The following is a 27,456-nucleotide window of genomic DNA, read 5'->3' on the forward strand; positions in this document are numbered from 1 at the left end:
AAACTCTAATTTTCTAATATTATACTATAGATCTACTTCTTATAGTTTCTATAATACTTATTTTACTTTCTATTAATAATCCTCCTATAATCTATTACTATATATAATAATATTATCTATATATATAAATATAAAATTATTAAAATACTTTTATAGAGTCCTATTAATATATCTCTAAAAAGTTATTAGTATACTAATTAATCTAAATAAAGTAATATTCTATTTATATAGACTATACTATATCTAAAATATTATTTTCTATTCTTCTTTTAGTTAGATATAAATCTTATAGAAAATAATAATAATATCTAGCTTAGAAAACTATTTAGTCTACTCTATATTCCTTAGTATCTTTTTAATTAATAGTAATAGATAATAATCCTTTATTATTAAATTATTTAATCTATAGTAATTAATATAGAATTATACTTCTTTATTTAGCTTCTTTATTAATAGGACTAGGGCTATAATAGATAATTTATTTACTTAGATAAAGCTTTTTCTAAGAAGGTCTATTAATATTTTCTATAGATATAGAAGCTTTTTTTTATTTATACTATAAATAGGACTATATAGAGATAGTTCCTTAATATTATTATAGTCTTATTTTAGGATGATTTTATAGTTAATTCCTAGTTAATTTAGAGATAACTTATAAACTAACTACTAACTAAAGATATCTAACTATTACTAATAGTATTTTAATAACTTATCCTTAGGATTATTCTATTTCTTTAGATATAATATATAATAGTTACTAAGTTATTAGGCTAGAGACCTATAAATAGGTAAGGATATCGGATAATAGAGATCAAATAGAATAGTTAATATATAGAACTAATTCTTATAGGATAAGAATTATAGCTATTGTTTATATATTTTAATATTATTAGAGCTTACTAAGACTTAGGGTAGTTATATATTAGTAGATATATTATAGTAGATTTATCTATAGAGTAATTATAAATTATATCTAAATTATATCTAAAGGGATTTAGGAATCCTATAATAATTTATCCTTCCCTTTTAATAATAGTTAACTTAACTATTTATATAACTTATATTTAATTAGGTAATTTATATCTAGTAGTATTATATTAAATAAAGACTTTAGAACTAATACTATCTTAGATATCTTTATATATAGATATAAATAAAATAATATAGATTCTTTTATATCTTTAAGATAAAAGCTCCTCTCCTATCTTTTTAAATCTTATCTTTTCCCTTTTCTTAGCTTTTAATTCTTAACTCTCTATCTTCTTACTCTTTATTTTTATCTTATTTCTTTTTAATATATCTAAGGCTACTACTTCTAGTATTTTTAGTAATCCTCCTTACTATAGTGATTATTATATAACTAGAGATAAAGATTAGACTAGAGATAGAGATAATAGAGATAATAGAGGTAATAAAGATATTAGAGATAATAAAGATAATAGAGGTAATAGGGGTATTATAAGAAGTATTACTAGTACTTCTATTAGCTTATATCCTCTTTATAATTAAATTACTTACCCTTCCTTTATATTCTATATTAGATATATTACTAAAATAGCTCTTTATCTTTCTAAGGATATTATTTCTAAGATCTATTATAACTAGGATTATATAAACTTAATTACTTATACTTTATATAAAGAGTATAGTAAAAATTACTTTTAGATAAGGTTCTTCTCTAAGTTATATTTAATTTAATACTAATTTATTTTAGATATCTTATAGAATTTATAGTAATTTATATTAGCTTTAGTTAATCCTTAACTAGATATATAAAGTTTAAAATAATAGTATTACTATAATAGTTATTAGTAGTATTATATTTATTTAAAATAAAGAAAGTAAGGCTATAGCTATAGAGAGATCTATTTATCTCTTAGTATCTTTTTTAAAAGATAATATCTATTTATCTTTCTAGTTGTAAGCTTTATTTTAATTTATAGAATATAGACTAAGCTATAGGGGTATATATTATATTTATTACTAAATAATAGAAGAAGTTAAATATTAAGACTAGCTTATCTCTTATTTAGTCTTCTTACTATCCTAATAATCTTTTATATCTATAGATTAGTAATACTAGTTTTACTCTCTAGTAGAGTAGTATTTAATTCTTTTTTATAGAGATTATAGTAGAATATTAGTATAATATAACTCTAATTAGGGTTATTTTAACTTTAGTTATAACAATAACTATTACTAATATTAAGATATTTATAGCTTAGTATAGAATTCTATAGTAGTTTATTATTTATTATTTTACTTATTCTTCTCTTTTTTAACTAAGTAGTCTTATTTAGTATAGCTTTTCTTTATCTAATATTAATTTAAAGGTAATTCAAGGGGTTTTTAGTATTATTAAGATATTATTTTATAAGCTTAGTTTTTCTTAAATAAAGCTATTATATTTCTTATATTTTCTAAATATTCTACTAGTTTCTATTAGTTATATTCTAAAGATTATTCTATCTATTTTATATAATAATTTAGTACTTTATTAAAGACTTTTTTATTTTAAATCTCTTTAACTTCTTATTCTTCTTTATCATTAAGTTCTAGTATTAGTATTTATAAATTACTATTATTTTAGTTATTCTATAGTTTAAAAAAAGAGATAGAGAAAATATTATATAATCTTAAGTATTTTTCTAGTAATATAATATAATAGGTCTAGATATTAACTTTTATAAGGATATAGAAAGGTCTAATTTAATAGGGAGATAGCTTTCTTTTTTTAGTTTTAAAATAGAGATTCTTTATTAAGAGGGATATAAGGGTTCTTATTTTAAAATTCTTTAGTTTATAATTTTTATTATAGGATCTCTATCATATTTCCTATATAAATTAAAGCTTTTTTAGTCTTTTTCTAGATATTCTAGAGATAATTTACTTATTTTTTAATATTAAAAGCCTTTTTCTTAAGTATTTTATTAAGAGTTTAGATTTAAAAATTAGGATTATATCTAAATAATATATAAAAAGAGATCTTATTAATTAATATATTAATAATATTATTATATATAAATTATACTATCTTAAAGAGTTAAGCCTAGTTTAATTATTCTTTATTAATAAAATATCTAAGATAATCTTCTAAAACCTAATTAAATCTTTTTATTTATCTATTAGTTTAGAAATAGAATATAATAAAGAACTATAGTTTAATCTATAATAGTTACTAAGTTATTAGGCTAGAGACCTATAACTAGGCAAGGATATCAGATAGTAGAGATCAAATAGAATAATTAATATATAGAACTGATTATTATAGAATAAGAATTATAGTTATTATTTATATATTTTAATATTATTAGAGCTTACTAGGACTTAGGGTAGTTATATATTAATAGATATATTATAGTAGATTTATCTATAGAATAGCTATAAATTATATCTAAATTATATCTAAAGGGATTTAGGAATCCTATAATAATTTATCCTTCTTTTTTAATAATAGTTAACTTAACTATCTATATAACTTATATTTAATTAGATAATTTATATCTAATAGTATTATATTAAATAAAGATTCTAGGATTAATACTACTTTAGATATCTTTATATATAAATATAAATAAAGTAATATAGGTTTTTTAATATCTTTAAGATAAAAGCTTCTTTCTTATTTTTTTAATTCTTATCTTTTCTTATTTCTTAGCTTTTAATTCTTAACTCTCTATCTTCTTACTCTCTATTTTTATTTTATTTCTTTTTAATATATCTAAGACTACTACTTCTAATGTTTTTAGTAATCCTTCTTACTATAGTAGTTATTATATAACTAGAGATAAAGATTAAGCTAGAGATAGAGATAATAGTAATAGTAATAGAGGTAATAGGATTAATAGAGATAATAAAAGTATTACTAGTACTTCTATTAGCTTATACTCTCTTTATAATTAAATTATTTACTCTTCTTTTATATTCTATATTAGATATATTATTAAAATAGCTTTTTATTCTCCTAAGAATACTATTCCTAAGATTTATTATAACTAGGATTATATAAACTTAATTACTTATATTTTATATAAAAAGTATAGTAAAAATTATATTTAGATAAGGTTCTTCTTTAAGTTATATTTAATTTAGTACTAATTTATTTTAGATACCTTATAGAATTTATAGTGATTTATATTAGCTTTAGTTAATCTTTAACTAGATATATAAAGTTTAAAATAGTAATACTACTATAGTAGTTATTAATAGTACTATACTTATCTAAAATAAAGAAAGTAAAACTATAGCTATAGGGGGGTCTACTTATCTCTTAGTATCATTTTAAAAGATAATCTTTATTTATCTTTCTAGTTATAAGCTTTATTTTGATTTATAAAATATAGACTAAGCTATAGGAGTATATACTATATTTATTATTAAGTAATAGAAGGAGTTAAATATTAAAACTAGTTTATCTCTTATTTAGCCTTTTTATTATCTTAATAATCTTTTATATCTATAGATTAGTAATACTAGTTTTACTCTTTAGTAAAATAATATTTAATCCTTCTTTATAAAGATTATAATAGGATATTAATATAATATAATTCTAATTAAGGTTATTTTAATTCTAATTATAATAATAATAATTACTAATATTAAGATATTTATAGCTTAGTATAGAATTCTATAATAATTTATTATTTTTTATTTTACTTATCCTTCCTTTTTTTAACTAAATAGTCTTATCTAGTATAGTTTTTCTTTATTTAGTATTAATTTAAAGATAATTTAAAAGGGTTTTAGGGGTTTTTTTAGTATTATTAAGATATTATTTTATAAGCTTAGTTTTTTTTAAATAAAGTTATATATCTTTTATATTTTTTAAGTATTCTACTAGTTTTTATTAGTTATATTCTAAGAACTATCTTATTTATTTTATATAGTAATATAGTATTCTATTAAAGACTTTTTTATCTTAAATCTCTTTAACTTCTTATTCTTCTTTATCTTTAAGTTCTAGTATTAGTATTTATAAGTTATTATTATTTTAGTTATTTATAGTTTAAGAAGAGAGATAAAGAAAATATTATATAATCTTAAGTATTTTTCTAGTAATATAATATAATAAGCCTAAGTATTAATTTTTATAAGAATATAAAAAGATCTAATTTAATAAAGAGATAGTTTCTTTTTTTTAGTTTTAAAGTAAAGATTCTTTATTAAAAAGAATATAAAGGTTCTTACTTTAAAGTCCTTTAGCTTATGATTTTTATTATAGGATTTTTATTATATTTCCTATATAATTTAAAGCTTATTTATAGTCTTTTTATAGATATTCTAGAGGTAATTTATTTATTTTTTAGTATTAGAAATCTTTTTCTTAAGTATTTTATTAAGAGTTTAGCTTTAGAAATTAGGATTATATCTAAGTAATATATAAAAAGAAATCTTATTAATTAATATATTAATAGTATTATTATATATAAGTTATATTATTTTAAGAAGTTAAACCTAGTTTAACTATTTTTTATTAATAAAATATCTAAGATAATCTTTTAAAACCTAATTAAATCTTTTTATTTATCTATTAGTTTAGAAATAGAATATAATAAAAATTATAGTTTAATCTTAAAATAATAATAGAGTTATAACTAAAACTTATTTATAAAAATAGATCTTTAATTAGAGATAATCTTTTTTAGGTTTTTATATTTAAGTTTAATTTAATTAAAAAAGAATTTAATAAGATCTCTTATAGATATTATTATTAATATAGAAAGGAATTAAAAGAATTTTATAAGTTAATAGATAATTATTAGGATTATATTATATTTCCTTCTTTTAAAGATTATAATTAAAAGTCTTATAATAAAGTTTATATTTAATTTTATAAATAGTTTATAAAATATAAAAAGGGATTAAAGGTTTCTATAAGAATAATATCTAGATATTTTAATCTTTTAATATATTAGATATATTTTAATATATTCTTATATATTCTTTAATAAATATTTCTAATAGAATTTCTTTTTTAGAAGTTCTTCTATATATATTCTTTTAAAATATCCTATAAATTATTTATTATAATAAAGTTTAATTAATTTTTATCTTAAGTTTTTAATAATAGGGATATAAAGATATTCTTTATAATATAAAAGTTTCTTAAAGTTAATACTTTAATACTTTCCTTATAGAATATTTTTTTAAGTTATATTAATTCTTTTTTAGATTATCTTATCTTTATCTTAGAGTTCTTTAATTAATAATTTTAGTTCTTTTAAAGATTTATCTATAAATAGATCTTTATTTATAGTTATAGTAGCTATTATTTAAAAGAATATAAATTAAGAGTAATTTAAAATCTTATAATATATTATATTATAATCTTAACTTAGGAAAAACTTAGTTATATTATAATCTTAATTTAGGAAAACTTCTTTATTATTCTTTAGATCTAAATAATTAGTTTTATTAGATTTATTTATAGTCTTCTTTAGATCCTTCTAATCTATAGGGATAGTAGTATTATTTTAAATCTAGCTTAGTTTTAATTTTAGATTATTAGTTAAGCTACTTATAGTTAAGAAGAAGAATAGTAATAGACTTCTATAGACTAATATAATTATAATTATTAATTCTTATTTCTCTTTACTTTCTTTTCTAGATAGTATTATACTAGTAGTAAACTACTATATTTTTATAAATAATTTAGCTATAATTCTCTTATAAATTAGTTCTAATATCTTTTCTATAGGTAGAGACTTCTCTTCTTTTAGAATATAAGATAATCTATCTATAGGGTTATTTTCCTAGAGTAATAATATATTATAAAATTAAATAAAGTAAGAGAAAGGTACTAATATATTTATTTTTTATTAATCTTAGATTAATCTATAAATAACTTTAGATTATAGTAATTTATTAGAATCTTAACTTAATAATAACTTTTTTAAAGTATTAATACTAATATTTAAATAAGTAAATAATTATAAATAGCTTTTAATCTAGTATTATATAGTTTCTTTCTATAAGTAAGAATTTCTTTAACTAGAAGATAATAGGATACTATATCTTTTAATTATCTAGTTATAAAAGGATTCTATATATTCTAAAACCTAAAGTATTAGTTTTAAATTAGATAAGTCTTTTTAAGTTAAAGTATTATAAGGGAGATATAATTAAAAAGATATTAATAAGATCCTAAAATACTTTTAATTTATAGTTATTTAGCTTAATATTCCTTAGTTTTTTCCTATTTTTACTTTTCTTAAAAAGCTTTATAAGTAGTAATATAATTAAAAAGTAATTTTTAATAAATCTTTAATAGAAGTTATAGAATCCTAGGAAGACTTAAATCTCTCTATAGGATATAGATTATTTCTATTCCTAAATAGTTTAAATCTATTCTAGATCTATAGAGATACTATTTAACTAATAATAAAGCTAAGGAATTTAACTTATTTCTTATAGAATTAATATTTAGAGGCTTTTATAAATAGCTATACTTCTCTTAACCTTTTAAATATAAAATAAAGATATTCTATATATTCTTTATAGGTCCTAGAGAAAATAAGAATATTATCTAAATATATAATATAAATAATATTAAGAAGGCTATAAAGTATAGTATAGATATAGTTTTAAAATATTATAGGTATATTAATAAGACTAAATAATATAACTATATATTTAAAATAGCTATATCTTATATAAAAAGCTATTTTCTATTCTTCTTCTTAAATATAAATTTAATAGTATATATCTTATATATTAATTTTATTAAGGAATTAAACTCTAGAAAGGTAGTTAAGAATCTCTAAAATAAGGAATAGGGGATATTAATTTTTAACTAAAATCTTATTTAGATCTTAATAATTAATATAAAGCTATAGCTCTTTATTCTTTTTAGATATAAATAGAATAGGTATATTAACTAGGCTCTTTAATAGTCTAATTTAACTATTTATTAAGTTTTTGTTAAGATATTTCTATAACTCTATAAGTTTTATCTATAAGAGGAGATAGATTAGACTATATAAAGATAATATATCTTCTTTAAGTTTGATTAAGTAGTTAGTCTCTTTTTATAGTAGTATAATTTTAAAGTTCTATACTTTAAATATATCCTAGAATACTAATAATTCAAAAGAGATTTAGTCTTAGCTTACTATTAATTTATCTTCTTCTTCTAGAAGAAGCTAGATTTCTTCTAGGATTTTAATAACTATAAAGATATAGACTTAGTTCTTATATACTTTTATAAACTAGTAAGACTTTAATTATTCTATTATTTTTCTCTTATATTCGAACTACTATTATTTTTACTATAGGGCTAATATAATTTATATTTCTTAGATAGTTATATTTAATAATAATACTAATAATTCTAATAGATAAGGATCTTTATTAATTATAATATAAAGATATAAAAACTTTTATTTAGTTCCTTAAGAGTTATATATAGTAATTAGAATAATCTATATACTATAGATAAGGATATTTTATTAGTCTACTACTTCTAGAATAAAGATATTATACTTAGTTTAATTAAAATAGTATTTCTAAATAAATTTATAACTAATAAGATCTATTTTTATATAAGTATTAATATCTATATATATCTTAATATTATTTTAGATATAAATTAGGATATAGAAGTAAATAATTATTTTTATTTAAGACTAAGAGTTAGGATTTATAGAAGTTAATTTAATCTTAATATTTTTCTTAAATCTTTTAACTAAGTATTATTATAGTAATACTAGGATCTTAAATAAACTTTCTAGATCTTTATTCTTAGGACTTATAGTAATAGATAATATTTATTTATCTAGTAATCTAGTTTATTATAATTAAAATAACTATTTAAAGAGATTCTAGTAGATAGATTAGATAGATTAAATAGATTAGTCTCTCTAATAAATATATTATTTAGATTATTCTTATTCTAAGAAAGAAATAGTTAAGATTTATCTCTAAAGTAAAAGAGATTTATATATAACTTAAAGTTATTATAATTTAGATTAGATCTAGGACTATAAAGACTCTTTAAATATAGATTTCTAGGATCCTTTTAGACTTATTTTATATTATTAGATTATTTTAGGAATAAGTTATTAGATTATAGATATTTTAAGTTTAAATTTAAATTATTAATAAATAGATTATATTTATATATCTTTACTTTTATAAATTCCTAAGTATTCTATATTTTTTCTATCTATTATACTTAAGTTTTAGAAGAAACCTTTATATATTAGTAAATATATAGTATTAACTATAACTATAGTTTTAATATATAATAGTATATTTATTTATTCTAGAAGATCTAAGAAAGATAATATTCTAGATCTATAAAATAATAATAAAAAGCTTTTGGTTTTTTATTAGTTTATTAATAATAATATTCTATCTTATTATTAATTTCTTTAGTAAAGGTATTTTTATTATATATTAAAATAAAAATCTATTCTTTAAAGTATTTCTAGTTATTAAAGTAATTATTATTATTATTTTTAAGATATCTCTTCTCTATAGTCTAGTTATTTTTATAATTAGAGTTAAGATATTTAACTTTTATAAGGATCTTTATCTTTTTATTCTTATAGACCCTAGGATTATTTTAAAAGATATATTTAAATTATAAAAATTAATTTACTTATTCTTAAAGACTAAATAATTTCTTAAACTTATTAATCTTAAAATCCTCTACTTTCTTATATATTTTAATCTTAGTTCCTCTATAAGCTATAGATAGATTATCTAGGAAAGCCTTAATATTAATTCTAGAGATTTAAATAGAGAGTTCTTTAAGATAAATATAAATTATAAAGAACTCTTCTAGATATTCTAGTTTATATCTCTTCTTTTTTAAGATATCTATAGTAATATTTCTAAGTCTACTAATACTTTTAGTTATAAGGTTATTAGTAATTTCTTTAATCTAGTCTAGATTAGATTTAATTAGGTTTATATACTAATCTAAGATTAATTTAATCTTAGGTTATCTAATATTAAAAGGAAGAGATATAGTAGGCTTAGATTAAATACTATTATAAAAGAATATAGGATTTTAGTATATAAAGAATACTATTATTAATCCTTAGATAGTTAAGAGAAAAGAATTAGAATTATAATAATTACTAAGTTATTAGACTAAAGACCTATAACTAGATAAGAATATTAGATAGTAGAGATTAAATAGAATAGTTAATATATAGAACTAATTCTTATAGGATAAGAATTATAGCTATTATTTATATATTTTAATATTACTAGAGCTTACTAGGGCTTAGGGTAGTTATATATTAGTAGGTATATTAGATTCGCCTATAGAGTAGCTATAAATCATACCCGAATTATATCTAAAGGGATTCAGGAATCCTATAATATATCCTATATATAAATTTGTATGTATACAGCCGGTTTTAGTTAAAATTCTTAATAGCTATAGTAGTTATCTTATAGCTAAATATAACCAGATCTATATAGAAAATAATATTATACCACTTTATATATCTATATATTCTTTATATTTATTATAACCGCTTGATATTAGATGTTTTATAGTATTTAAATATATATATAGTTACTTTATAAACAATCTTATGTATATAGGCTATAACTATATTAATAAGTTTAATTTTTTAGATAACTACCAACGTATAAGGCTAGAAGTATTCAAAAAGCTAATTATTATTTAAAATAGCTTTATAGCTACTAACCTAGTGCCTATTAATCTAGAAAAAGTACTTTTAAAGCTTAATACCTCTCTATAAACACTAATACTCCTAGGAAGCTAACTAAGCAGTAGATCTAGCTAATTTATACCAAAAACACTAAGAACTATTATTCAACTATAAAAATAAGCTTCTATGATGAAAGATCTATTAAAATAACAGTCAAATAGCCTACTAAGCCTATCGAAGACTATATTAGATTAAATTATTAAAGACTACTATATATTACTAGTATAGGAAAACATAAATTTATATACAGCTAATAAAAAAAAACACCAAAAACATAATCGATTAAATAGATAGATACCTTATAATACTAGCCTAACGGTCAAAGAGGACCTACAGCTAGCTATATAGCTAAATTTACTAGATGAAGCTACCCTAGTAGATTCAAATACACAGGGTGAAACACCTATTCAGCCAGGTTAGCCAGCCAAAAGGGCTCCGCCTTAGTATAGTAGATATAGGAATATTAGCCATAAGATCAATCGATATATAAATCGCATTATTTAGCTAAATTAATATGTATTAGCTAATATATATCGATTTAAATTTTTCTAATGGGTTGGGGTGTATAGCTCGGCCGGGTGTACAGCCCGACCGGGAATTACGTTATATCTAATATTATTTATAGGCCTATAGATAATAAGCTAGTTAATAAGACTCTTACTAATATATATAAGATCTAGAATAGATAATTATACTTTCTTACTATATTACTACTTCTATATTATTTTATCCTTCTCTATACTTATCTTTATCTCTAATTTATCTATAATTATAATAAAATCTTTATCTATAGATATAATTCTTATTCCTATATCTCCCTATATAATATAGTAAGTATTTATATTACCTACTATAATATACTTACTTAACTATATCTAGATCTCTTATTATAAAATAAAGAAGGACTCTAATCGACTTTTTAGCTATTTATAGAGATTATAGATAAAGATATCTATCTATTTACTATTAGTCTTTTTCCTATATAGATTCAAAATCTAATAATTATAACTTATAAATTAATTAGACTAGGTTATAGGATTAATATTTTAAGATACCTATATTATAATATCTAGAAACTCCTTCTTCTTAATAGAGAGATATAATAATTAGAACTATCTAATACTAATTAGTATATAGTATTAAAAAGAATATTTTACTATAGGTCTTATACTATAATTATATCTATATCTAATATCTTCTAATTATAAAGAAATAACTATATTATCCTTATATTATAGTTTATATTATACTAGATAAGTTAGAATTAATTTATTTCTTCTATAAGAGACTCTATAAGAGATTAAAATAGTCTTCTAGATTATAGATCTCTTCTACTTGAAAGATTATTTTATTAATTTAGACTAAGACCTATATAATAAGCTTAGTAAGTATTTAATATAATAATATAGACTCTTTAGAATATTAGCTAAGTCTATATAACTAAGTATTAGAGGATTATATAATTAGATTAATTAGTAGGGGTAATATAAAATTTAATATATATAATAGTAACTATAGTAAGCTAAGAAGTAAATAACCTAGGCTAACTAGGTTAATTAGATTATTAAAATAAGTAAAATCTTTTTTTATCTACTATTCTAGGCTATACACTTAAGCTTTCTTATATAAGATAAGTATCTCTATAAAAACCTAGCTAAGCCTTAGAAAATAATCAATTAACTTTAGGTTCATTACTATCTTAGTTAGTTATATATTATTTAAATAGGTATAATATTCTTATATATACTTCTACTTCTACTCTTATAGCTATATATACTCCTATTCTTAAGTATTAATAACTAATATAATATTAGACTCTATAGGCTAAGAAGTTCTACTACTAGTCTTAGATTTATTTTTAGAGTCCTTTAGGTATTTATATTCTTTTTTTTTAAAAGTTTATAAGTATTATATAATTTAGGAGAAGTATAGCTAACTATAGTATATAAATAGATATATCTAACTAGTTTCCTAAAGCCTTAGTCTATACTAAACTTTTAGACTAGACTAAACTAGGCTTTAGTTACTAGTATAGTAATATATAATAATAATATAATATATTAGTAATAGCTACCTTAGCTATAATAAGTACCTTTTATTTTATAAGATAGCTTAGATAGATAGTTTTATACTTCTTACTATTATAATATATATATTATAGCTATTAGCTTACTATAATATATTTAGTAAGCGAGTAATATATATAAGCAAGTAATATACCTACTATATATTATCTATTGTAAATATATTTTTCTTAACCAAAATACTATTAAATTAATTTAACTAGCTAGCTTCTCTATCTAGATATATTTCTCTTCTATATCTTAGCTTTCTATATATTCTATATCCTTACTAGCCTTATATAAATAGTTATAAACCCTCTAAAAACTACTTATGATAGATATTAATATAAGCTACTTAGGCCTTAAATAGCTTTATATATAGCTTATAAACTTCTTAAACTAAGACATTATCTTTATAAGCTATCTATCTAATTAACTAAGTCTACTTTTACTTCTACTTTTTATTTATGGTATATAATTCTTTAATTTCTTATACTTATAGAATATAACTTTATATCTAGAGTTAGTAGCTTTTTATAAACTAATTTAATATATAATCTAATAGATTAGGTAGACTATAAGACTATATATAAAGTAAAGCTTTAATTAATAAAATCTATTAATATAGCTCTTTCTCTATATAGGGAGTTTTTAATATAAAATTTTAATTTAATTTACTACTTTAGTTTACTAAGGATATTAGGATTCAAAAGTAAATATTAAGTTTTAAAAGTACTTAATTAGGTAAAAAAGGTATTAAACTAACTACTCTAAAATCATTTTCAATAGTATTAGGTTTAAAGATCTTAATTTAGATATATAGATATATCTTAAGGAAATTAAGTTTATTAATATAGTTAATCCTAATATATATCTTTATTTTAATAAGTTAACTATATAATTCCTTAATACTATAAAATCACTAATATTAAAAGACTATAAAAGATATAATAAATATATAGATATATAAATTAATATAATATTTTTCTTTTTAGATCTTATTAAATCTTAGGATTAAATAACTTCTATAGTTATTAAGTATTAGAAGTTAATACTAATCCTTTAACTATAAAGAAGTTAATAGAATAAAGAGCTTTTTAAACTAATAAAGACTAATTTTATTAGAAATCTAGCTATTTAGACTTACTTTAAATTATTAATTATTTAAAAGGTTATTAAATTAAGATTTAATAAAAACCTTATCGTTAAAAATTATATATAAAGATAAGACTTAATCTAAAGTATTTATATATTTAATTATAATTATCTACTTCTAATTTTTAAGTTATAAAAGTAATTACTAATTATAGTATTTAATTCTTATAATAATTTTTATAATTATTATTAATCCTATTATAAAACTAATCTTATTAAAATTATAAATAATATTAAGATTAATATTATATTAAAGTATAGTTTTTTAAATAAGATTAAACTATTTACTAATAATTTTAGATCTTTATATTTTATATATTTATAATTATTATTATAGGCTAGTACTTAGTATAAGGTTATATAGTATATATAACTATAATAACCTAATATATAGAATATCTACTTAGTAATTCTATCTTTAAGCTTTTTATATATAGTATATAGTCTAGTTTAATTAGATATAAATTCTACTTTAGCCCTTTATAAATAAAAAGCTTCTAATTAGATATTGTAAAAATCTAAAACTATATATAAATTATACTTAAATTAAGAGTAATTTAGTAATATAACCCTTAAGTAAAAGATATAGAAGTCTATAAGCCTATTATTATAAATATAGATACTACTATAGTAAATAGTATAGTTATAAGCTATATAAAGTAAATAGAATAAGTAAATTAATATAGAATATATAATATAAGAAGAATTAATATAATAATATAACTAAGAGTATATTATCTAAGATAAATAAATCTATTATCTAGAGATTATAATAGAGTAATTAGTCTTATAATTAATATTAATAACAATAGGAGAACTAATTTTAGTATAAACTATAATCAAATTAAACTAAGAACCCCTATAATTAGAATCTATATATTACTTAAAGATATAATTATTAGATCTAATTCTATTTAGAGGAAAAGCAGCTAACTAGTTAATATAATATACAATAATAGAGAATAAACTATATATAGATAATATAGTAATTAGCTTATCCTAAGATTAGTTTATATATATATTCTCTAGGCTTAAGAAGCTTACCTAGAAGAATATTAGAATCTTTATAAAATTTTAATAAAATAATAAGAATCTATAGATAATTCTAGATTATTTTAAAGATATTTATAAAGATCTAAATATTAAAATATATACTATAAGATATCTCTACTAGATATACTAGTTAAATAATATATCTTTTATAAAATTCCTATTTAGATTAGAGAAGGAGTTTATAATATAAATACTTTTAAATAGTATAATAAAGTAAATAGATAGATCTTATTACTTAGTTTTATAAAATTAGTATTAATATAGATAACCCTAGTATTAATACTCTAGAAAGATTATATTATATATATACTTAGTAGTACTAGGACTTAATAGATTAGATCTTAATTATTATAATTAACTAAGCTAAGTTCTATATAAAATACTACTAATTAGGATCTAAAATAAATAGATAAATAAAGTAGATTAATTATAAAAAGATAGAGAGATAATAAAATAAAGGAAGATATCTTTATTATAATAAATAAGACTATTTTATTATAAAGTATTTCTTATTAGCTATATAGTACTAAAAACTAAAAAAGAGATATTTCTATAGGATTAAAGATAAGAAAGCTAGATATATAATTAACTATAAGTTAAGTATATTAACTTCTAAGAATAAACTTTTTTTAAGTAAGAATTTAAGAAAAAAGTAATTTTAGTTCTAAGTTATAAATAAAAATAAAAAAGAGTTAAAAAATTACTAAAATAAGAAATACTACTATTTCTAGTTAATACTAAAGTAAATAAAATCTAATTTATATAAGCTTTAGTTAATAGTAGATATTATTATTATATAATTATAAGTAAAGTATTAGTTTAATTATTTAATCTCTTGTATATTAAGATATTTATATAGATCCTAGATAGAGTAGTTCTAAATTAGGACTAAATTACCTAGATTATATATTTTAATCTAGATATTTATAATTATTAATAAGAATAAGTATTTATATATATTATTTCCTAGTAAAAGAATAGTATAATATTAGAAGATCTTTAGTTATAAGATATTAATAGTTAATACTTTATAAAGAAAGGGTATATTAATATATTTATAAGAAATAAAAAGTAGATAAAGTATTAGAACTATATAGACTATATAATTAGACTAATATAAGAAGAATATAGATTAAAAAGCTAATAATCTAAGAAGTATATAACTTTATTTATAGAGAGAAGTAGCTAAATTAACTATAAATTAATAAAGTTATAATAGATAATATTAAGAAAACACTATATCTAAAGAAATAGAATAATCCTAAGAATAAGCTACTAAAATATTATTAATAATATTTAAATATCTTTAACTAGTAGTTAATTAATAAGTTATTCTTAAATTAACTAAGAATTAATTATAAAATTATTCTAAAATAAGATTATAATAATATTAAAAAACTATTTCTATATAATATAATTCCTAGATAGGTTATATACCTAACTAAGCTATATATCCTAACCTATTAGAAAAATTTAAATTAATATATATTAGCTAATATATATTAATTTAGCTAAATAATATGATTTATATATTAATTAATCTTATAGTTAATATTCCTATATCTATTATATTAAGATAGAGCCCTTTTAGCTAGCTGATCTAGTTAAATAGGTATTTTATCCTATATATTTAAATCTACTAGAGTAGTTTTATCTAGTAAATTTAGCTATATAGCTAGTTATAGGCCCTCTTTAACTATTAGGTTAGTATTATAAGGTATCTATCTATTTAATTGATTATATTTTTGGTGTTTTTTATTATTGGCTATATATAAATTTATGTTTTCCTATACTAGTAATACTATATTATATAACAATATATAATGGCCTTTAATAATTTAATCTAATATAGTCTTTAATAGGCTTAGTAGGCTATTTAACTATTGTTTTAATAGATCTTTTATTATAGAAGCTTATTTTTATAGTTGAATAATAGTTCTTAGCGTTTTTGGTATAAATTAATTAGATCTACTACTTAGTTAGCTTCCTAGGGGTATTAGTATTTGTAGAGAGATATTAAGCTTTAAAAGTACTCTTTCTAGATTAATAGGTACTAGGCTAGTAGTTATAAAGCTATTTTAAATAATAATTGGCTTTTTGAATACTTCTAGTCCTATATATTAGTAGTTATCTAAAAAATTAAACTTATTAATATAGTTATAGCCTATATATATAAGATTGTTTATAAAGTAACTATATATATATTTAAGTACTATAAAATATCTAATATTAAGTGGTTATAATAAATATAAAGAATATATAGATATATAAAGTAGTATAATATTATTTTCTATATAGATCTGGTTAAATTTAGTTATAAGATAGTTACTATAGCCATTAAGAATTAATAGCCGAAACCGGCTATATATATATAAATTTATATATAGGATAAATAGATTCTGTAGCTAATATAGACCAATTTTATTAGTAGTCTAGCTATTATTTAAGACCTTAAATCGCTAGTCTTTTGGTAGATTATTAAACCAACTAGTGATAGTAACTTTACCTTTAAAAATTATATATAGTAGTAGTAAATAACTATCTATATAAATAGTTTTAATAATAGTGATCTATTTACGGTTTTCTGGCTGTAATATAGCTCTCCGACTGTAGTATCTAGCATATATAAGTACTTTCTGTGTTAAAATAAGACCTATTGCAAATCCTGTCTTATTAAAGTTATAGATATCCTCTGTCTGTATACCGTTATTATTAATAATACATTATACAGTCGAAAACCACTCTCGTAGCGATTTAGGATCTTTGTTTAATGTATATTAATAGTCATAGCGCCTAGAGAAGTGTGATTGAATCTCTTTATGTCGATTTATAAAATTTGATAGCCAATTTTTACTAATTGTAGGTGGAGAGTAGCTACTATATATAGCTAGTAGTATATTAGCTATCTCTTATATAGTAGCTGGTCTAGGCGCTGCTCCATGTATATCTATAGAAAGTATCTATTCAATAAGTGAATCCTCTTCTAATTTTGTCAATTTATGGCTATTTGGGTGTATATCGACGCGTGATTGTACACCATTGACACGATCAGCTAGCATTGTATGGGGGATTACGTATAGAGTTGCTGCTGCGCGGACAGAGCTGATACAGCCATTTTTGATATCTTTGATGGCTAATAAGATCCTACCCTCTTTTTCGGCAGAATTCCGAGACGATTGGGCGCGAATTGGTGGCATGGTGGTTGGTTAAAGTTGGTATATCGGTAGGAAGACGTGATTTTTGATGGGGTGTCCGGCTCGGTTGGGTGTACGACCCGCCCGGGAATTACGTTAGTTCTCTCTATAGTATAAATAAAAAAGAGTTTCTTTATATATAAAAGATATTAATAGATCTTCTTAGAAAAAGCTTTATCTAAATAAGTAAATTATTTACTATAGCTCTAGTCCTACTAATAAAAAAACTAAATAAAGAAGTATAATTCTATATTAATTACTATAGATTAAATAAATTAATAATAAAGAATTATTATTTATTATTATTAATTAGAGAGATACTAAAGAATATAGGATAGACTAAATAGTTTTCTAAGTTAGATATTAATATTACTTTCTATAAGATTTATATCTAACTAAAAGAAGAATAGAAAATAGTGTTTTAGATATATAGTATAATCTATATAAATAGAATATTACTTTATTTAGACTAACTAATATACTAATAACTTTTTAGAGATATATTAATAGGACTCTATAAAAATATTTTAATAATTTTATATTTATATATATAGATAATATTATTATATATAATAATAGATTATTAAAGGATTCTTAATAGAAAGTAAAATAAATACTATAGAAACTATAGGAAGTAGGCCTATAATATAATATTAGAAAATCAAAGTTTAAATAAAATTCTATAAAATATCTAGGGTTTATTATATAAGTAGATAAATAAATCTATATTAATCTTAAAAAGATTATAGCTATCTAAAAATAGGAAATATTAAAAATAATATAAGATATATAAAGCTTCTTTAGATTTATTAACTTTTACTATTTATTTATATCCTAATTTACTAATCTCTTAGTATTCCTAATAAAATTAATAAGAAAAGATATCTAATTTATATAGAATAATAACTATTAATAAATATTTAAAGAATTAAAAGGCTTCTTTATTAATATCTTAATTCTAGTATATTTTAAAGAGAATGAGGAAATTATTATTAAGATAGATATATTAGAATAGGTTATAAAAGCTATCTTATTATAATATAAGCTAAATAAGTAACTATATCTATATATCTACTTTTCTTAGAAACTATTACTAGTAGAGTTAAATTATAAGATTTATAATAAAGAGTTACTAGTAATTATATATATTCTCTAAGAGTAGAGACTAAAGTTAAAGATAATATCTTAATTTACTATTATAATAGACTATAAAAACCTATAATACTTTAATAAAATATAATATCTAAATAAATAATAAATAAGATAGATAGATATCCTTATAAAATTTAACTATAAACTAAAGTATTATTTTAGGAAGCTTATTATAAGATTTAATATACTTTTATAATAAAGCTAAGATATCCTATAGTATATTATAGATAAAAAGCTATTAAATTAGTTCTAAACCCTATTAAAAAAGGTATAGATTAAGATAGGATAACTTAACTTACTAGTAATAGAGAGAATTAACTTTAAGAAGAAAATATCTTTATTTAAGGATTCTATATTATAATAAGAATAGAAGAATATAAGATTTATTAATCTAGAGTATTAGAAGATATATAAAACCTTAGTAGAGGGAGACTAGCGAATCGCTACTAAAGTAAATATAAAAATAAGTAAGCCTATTAGAGTACTATCTAGATAAATAAAGACAATTTTATTTTAGATAATAGATATAGATCCTAAATAATAAGATATTATATATAGAGATTATATAGAAGATCTATAACTCTTATATTATAATATATCCTGGTTAAGATACTATCTATATAATACTATTATAGAGATTCTTCTAGCTAGAAGTAGTAAGAGATATATAATACTTCTTATAAAACTATATAGTTTATAACTATAGTATTATATAATATAATATAAAGTATAGATTACTAAAACTACTACTAATTCTATAATAAATATAGATAGAATTATCTATTGATTTTATTATAGAACTACCCCTAATAGTATATATAGATATAACAAATTTAATAATAATTATAGACTAGCTTATAAAAAATATAATTCTTATAAGTATAGTAGAAATAACTATTAAAAAAGTAATAGATATATTCTTTATTTACTTTTATATATACTATATATAGGCTATTATAAGTAGTTATAAATAATTATAGATCCTAATTTATAGATATATTCTAGTAAATAATATATAAGAAGCTATTGATTTAATATTGACTATTGACTACTTTCTATCTATAATCTGATAGTATCATAGAGTATATAAACTAAGAAGTTAAATAGATCTTATATATATTTATAACCTATACTTAGAATAATTAGGATATACTACTTCTTATTATTACTATAGTAATTAATAATTGAAATATTAGTATAATAGGACTATCCCTTTTCTTCTTTATATATAGTTACTATATTAATCTTATTAAAAGAAAAAAGATAAAGGAATCTTATAAAATCTATATATAACTAGGAATTATAGATAAAATATTTATAAATTAATTATAAGAAGCTATTAATTAGGCCTAAGCTATAATTATTTCTATATAAGCTCTATAAGAAAAGTAATTAAATAGGTAATAATAGGCTACACTAGTCTATAAGAAAGATAACTAGGTATAGTTAAATGTATAGAATATATATATATAATAATAATTAAAGAAGCTAGACTAATTTTATATCTAATATTAAGTTTTAGATATTCCTATATTTTATATAGTATAATTAAAGATATTTACTAATATCTATCTAGTATTCTACATAAAGCTAGTTAAACTGGTTGTTTTAGATCTATTTCTATTATAAATTATAGATAATTTATATCCCCTATTAATATTAGTTAATAAAGAACTTAAGTATAAAGTAGAAAAGATAATAAATATAAGATATAAGAAAATTAATTAAGGATATTATTATAAAGCCCTAATAAAAGAGATAGATTAAATAAAATAGATCTAATAGAGTCTTAATAATATTTAAGATTACTCTGTATTATATATCTTTGAAAGAAAATTTAGCTTTATTTAACTCTATTATAGATCTAAAGATAATTAAATATAACTATAATATATATAAGAAGAACTACTCTAAAGGAGGGATACTATTATAGGCTAGTGCCTAATATAAGGTTATATAGTATATATAACTATAATAATCTAATATATAGAATATCTATTTAATAATTATCTTTTTAAGCTTTTTATATATAGTATATAGCCTAGTTTAATTGGATATAAATTCTGCTTTAGCCCTTTATAATTATAATATCTTAAGAATTAGTTTAATAGTTTAAGATATCTTTTTATAAAGCTATAAACCTATTTTTCCTTAATTATTTAAATAAGGATTATTTTATAAGTCTTAAGAAGAATATTTATAGTTTTTTATATAGTAATTAACTAAGGTATTACTCTATAATTATTAAATAATAAGATTTATCTTTAAAGTATTTTATCTTCGATTTCTATTAATTTATATAGTTTTAAATACTATAAAGATAGTAGTAAAGTATTAGCTCTGATATATTAAAATAATATATTATTGTATAAATAGTACTAATTTCTTAGTTCTTTATAGCTTAAATAACTAATAAGATCCTATCCTCTTACTTAATTAAGTTTCCTAAGGTTTAGAGATAAATTAGTAATATAATAGGTAGTTAAATTAATTAAGTACTAATTTATAATTATATTTTAGATAGGATATATTACTTATTTATATATATTACTTACTTATTAAATATATTATTTTAAATAAGAGAGCCTAAGTATATAGCCTTAAATAATAGATAGAAAAAGATTTTATTTATTTTAATAACCTAATTAGCCTAAACTACTTATTATCTCCTGATTTATTTCTTAATTTACTATAGCTACTATAACTATTACTATAAATACTAGACTCTATACTATCTCTACTAATTAATCTAATTATATAATCCTTTAATACCTAGCTATATAGACTTAGCTAATATCCTAAGGAGCCTATAATATATTTCTTAGTTAACTAAGTAACCCGATTAGGTGAGCGACCCTATTAAAAATCTACTTTTAAAATAGTACTTTTTTTTAAAACTACAATAAAGATACTATCCTAATACTCTGATCGGAAAGAAAAGCTAATTAAATAGAAGGGTTATCTTTTATTAGCTATATAAGCTATAAAAGATAGTAAATATACCTCTACTACTACTATTATATAGTCTTTTTAACTACTAGTCTTAACTTTAAAAGCCTAGTTTAATAGATATTAATTATATATTAAATAACAATATGGTTATTATATTTTCTTTAAAATTGAAGAAGAATCAATAGAAAATTGGTTATTAAGTATAGATTTAAGAGATATAGCTCTTAATTTATCTATATTGTAAGATATAGCTAATATTCTACTTTATATATAGAAAAATATATTTTCTACTACCCTACTACTTAGTATTAGTAAAAATTAGTTTATAGAGTTTATTAAATAATAACTAAACCTCTCTAGTTATTTCTTATAATAATATAACTATTAGAGAACTATTTTAGAAGATCCTCAAATTATTAAACTATAGTTTAATTTAATTTAAATAATAATTAAAAAATAGGGTATTGTTTCAGACAATATCTTTAATTTTAATAAAAGTAGTTTTACTATAGATATTAGTTTAATATAAAAGATTATTTCTTTAGTAGAATACTATAGTAAAAGATATCTTTTATAAGCTAAAAATTATAAATAGATCACTATAATTAAATATATTTAAGCTTCTAAAAGTGTTTTGTCTCTACTTTTTATTTTTAAAGGAAAACTATTTCTAGAATATTATTTTATTCTAAATACTAAAGAAAGAGTTAGGAAATACTATCTATTAGTCCTCAATAGTTATAGAAGCTATTTAATCCCTAAATTTAATTAACTTTACGAGAAAAACCAGATTATTCTAATCTATATATCCCTATATACATCCTATCTTTTACAGCCTTTGGATATAAGCTGTTTTTTAGTATTAAAAAAGCTTTATAGTAGAGCTATTTTAAACTTAATACGGAATAGAGTTAGTTCTATCGATAAAGAAGATTTTCTTAAAATAATTATAGATATAAGATTAAAGACTTTTAAAAGTTCTACTATCTAGAATAGCTTTTTAGCTACTAGATTAGCATTATTTAATACTAATAAAGTCTTAGAAAAGTTAAATATATACTTAGATTCTCTTCCTACTCTTAAAGTCTTTAATTAATAACTAGTATTATCCAGTAGCAACAATAACCCTAATACTCTTTAGACTCTATCAAAATTCACTAAATCGTAATCTCTAATCAAAAAAGGTCTAGAATTATTATCTTTAATTATATCTTCACCAGTTAAATGAAAGATTAAGAAGATATATAATATAACTAACGTAATCCACTACCGAGCCGCCAGAACCACCGAGCCGCCAGGCAATCCATACCTAATAGATTTAAACGCAATTATATCAACCAAAATATTAATTTATTAATATTATAACCTATATAGCTCTATTTGGATATATATTTCTTTTATGTTCCTTATTTCTATATAATCCACACTTTGGTAAGGCTTTTGTATATAGTTGTAAAGGTAGTTGTGGCCTCTAGGCCTGTCTTACTCCTTATACTACTAGGGGTATAGCTAATAGATTAATAAAGTCTTGAAGCTCTATAACTAATAGGCTTGTTTATGTGGTATCTACTGCCTAGATCTAGTCCTTTTTTATTTCTTCTTCTCTATTCTAATACGTAAATCACTTATTTCTTTCTTAAGAAAAGTATTTGATTATATATTAATTTAGTAAGCTTTTAAAATCTAGTTAAGTATAGAATTTAATAGACTTAGTAGGCTCTATAAGTATTGTTTTAGTAGTACTTTAATCGAAGATACTTACTTTTATAATTAGATATAGTTTAAAGATATTTTTAACTCCTATTTACTACTCTAGTTTAAGAGAGGAGTAGATATTAAAATTAAATATTAAGCTTTAAAATAACTTGATCAGGGTTAAATAGGACTAAACTAGCTACTGTAAAGCTATTTTTAATTATCTCTAATTTAAATATATTGTCTTAGATAGAAGGATAAACTTTAAGGAAATTAAATTTATTAATATAATTGATCCTAATCTATATTTAATTCTTAATAAGTTAACTATATAAACGTTTTAAAACTATAAAACATCTAATATTAAGAGGTTATAAAAGGTATAAGGAATATATTAGTATATAACTTAGAATTGTATTATTTTTACTATAAAGTTTATTAAACTTTAGAGTTAAATGACTTCTATAACTATTAAGGATTAAAAATTAATATTTCCCTTTTATATAAAGAAAAGTTAAAGGAATAAAGACTTTTTTAAGCTAGTGAAATCCAATTTTATTAGAGATCTATCTATTTAGATTAACTTTAAGTTGCTAATCCCTTAGAAGAGTATTACCCTAATCTTTAATATAGACTTTACTTTTAAAAATAATATATAGAGAAAGTATCTACCCTGATATATCTATATATTTAATTATAGTTATCTACTAGCGATTTCTAGATTATAAAAGTACTCTCTAACTATAGTATTTAGCTCTTATTATAATCCTTATAATTATAATTAAGCCTATTATAAAACTAGTCTTATCGAAGTTATAGATATCGTCTAGGTTAATACTATTTTTAAGGATTGATTTTTGAATAAGATCAAACTATTCTTAAATAATCTTTATATCTTTATATTTTGTATACTTATAATTATAATATCTAGAGAATCGGGTTAAAAGCTGTAGGTGTCTTCTTATATATTTATTAATCTAATTTTTGCTAACTATTTGAACTAGGGTCGATCTATGTACAGATAGTAGTAGATTTACTATTTCTTGTATAGTAGTAGGCTGAGGGGCTACTCCATAATTATTTATAGAAAGTATCTATTTTTAAAGCGATTCTTCCTCAATTTCAGTCAATTTATGACTGTTTGTATATGTTTTGTGTCGATTTTGGTGGCTATATAGTCGATCGTAGAGGGTTATATAAGGTATATTGAAATAGTGTGCTGCTACACTAATAGAGAGCTGTTCTTATTTCTTAATAGCCTGAATAGCTAGTAATATCCACCCCTCTTATTTTATCAATTTTTGACTATTTTGGGTGCGAATTGGTGGTATAGTGGGTGGTTGAAGAAGGAAGGTCTAATTAATTGACGCGTTTCGTGTTAGCCTGGCGGCTCGGTGGTTCTGGCGGCTCGGTAGTGGATTACGTTATTAAAGTCGTCTATCACCATCTTTTTCTCTAAGATTATTGTAGCCAATTAGAAGCTACTAACAAAAAACAAATCAAAAAACGTACTACTAAGTATTAATTTATTAATAAAAAAGGTATCTTTAGAGGTATAGAGAGTAATAAAGATAATATAGTGATTAAGAGTACGATTGAATATAAAGATATATCTTTGCCAGATGTGCCTATAGAAACTAAGACTAAGCCAGCTTTACCTTCTATACCTACAATACGTCGGCAGATAACATATTCTAGATATGGAATTAAAGGTTATACTTATACTAAATACCCTATATATATTAAATAGTCAATATTTTTTCGTTTTTATTGTTTTAATAGTTATTGAAAGTTGATGGTTTTTTGAATTTTGATGGGGTCGCTCGCCTAACCGGTTCGCCCGGCTAACCGGGAGTTACGTTATTCCTATATTAGATACTTACTAAGCCTATTATATAGGTCTTAGTCTAAATTAATAAGATAATCTCTAAAATAGGAGAGATATATAACCTAGAAGGCTACTCTAATCTTTTATAGAGCCTCTTATAGGAGGAATAAATTAATTATAACTTATCTAATATAATATAAACTATAATATAGGAATAATATAATTATTTCTTTATAATCAGAAAGTATTAAATATAGATATAATTACAATATAAGACCTATAGTAAAATATTTTTTCTAACACTATATACTAGCTAATATTAAGATAGTTCCAATTATTATATCTTCTTACTAAGGAAGAGAAGCTTCTAAGCATTGTAATATAGATATCTAAAAATATTAATTTTATAACCTAATCTAATTAATTTATAAGCTGTAACTATTAGATTCTGAATCTATATAGGAAAAAGACTAGTAGTAAATAGATAGATATCTTTATCTATAACCTTTATAATTAGCTAAAGAGTAGATTAAAGCTCTTCTTTATTTTACAATAGGAGATCTAGGTATAGCTAGATAAGTATATTATAGTAAGTAATATAAATACTTACTATATTATACAGAAAGATGTAGAAGCAAAAATTAAGCCTATAGAAAAAGATTTTATTATAATTATAGATAAACTAGAAATAGAGATAATTATAGAGAAGAATAGAATAATATAGAAATAGTAATATAATAAGAAAATATAATTATCTATCTTAAATCTTATATATATCAACAAGAGTCTTATTAGCTAGCTTATTACCTATAGGCCTATAGATAATATTAAATAGAACTTAGATTATTAGCTAATATAGATACTTTTAGATATCAAAACCCTCTCTTTTACACTATAAAAGTATAGGAACTAATAAGCTATAGATACTAAAAAACTTACTAAATTTATTACTAAAAATATATAATCCTAGCTATTAAAATAGGCTACTATAGACTAGCTAAGATTAGAATTTAATATATTTTTATAAGTAATCTATACTATTATTAAAAAGTATATCTCTTAGACTATCCTCTTCTTATAGGTATAACTAGATTTTAATATTAATTACTAGGAGACTATAAAGAAAGTAAGATATCTTAAGAGAATATAGAGCTAGTTCTATTAGCTAGATAACTAAATAATATATACTATCATATACAATCAGAAGATAAAGCTTATTAAGTAATGATTATATTTAGTATACTAGTATAGGGTATAATAAACTATAGAAAATAAACTCTAGGAACTCTAATAATTAGTAAAATAGATATATAACTACCTAAGAATATATAAAAAAGATATTATACTATTGCTAAAGTTACTACAAGAAGACCTTATAGAAATATTAGAAGCTAAAGCTAAAGCCTTCTAAATAGTCTTTTTCCCTATACTCCTAGAGTCTAATCTAGTTAATATTAAGAGATATAAGTATCTAAAACTATTAGTTTTCCTAGAGATTATAAAGTATAAGATTAAAGAAGTAGTGATTAATATACGTATAGATAAGACCTTTAAAGAAGATCTAATTCCTAATTTCTTCTAGTATCTAGTTATTAAGATCCTAATAGTACTAGATATACTCTATAAGCTATTTAATATCTATATATAGCTTAGCTATAACCTACTATACTTCT

At 19.9% G+C, this 27,456-nt stretch overlaps 1 protein-coding gene across 1 annotated transcript; it reads right to left on the reverse strand.

Moving 5' to 3' along the window:
• Positions 1–17,922: 17,922 nt before the first annotated feature.
• Positions 17,923–18,159, reverse strand: N7478_008000 (uncharacterized protein; the record flags this gene model as incomplete). Its single annotated transcript, XM_056924214.1, has 1 exon — positions 17,923–18,159. One exon carries the CDS (start codon positions 18,157–18,159, stop codon positions 17,923–17,925), a length of 237 nt encoding a protein of 78 aa, XP_056776940.1.
• Positions 18,160–27,456: the final 9,297 nt, after the last annotated feature.

This window comes from Penicillium angulare (assembly GCF_028827245.1).
Source record: "Penicillium angulare strain IBT 27051 chromosome Unknown utg000005l_segment0_segment0, whole genome shotgun sequence".
NCBI classification, from domain to species: domain Eukaryota; kingdom Fungi; phylum Ascomycota; class Eurotiomycetes; order Eurotiales; family Aspergillaceae; genus Penicillium; species Penicillium angulare.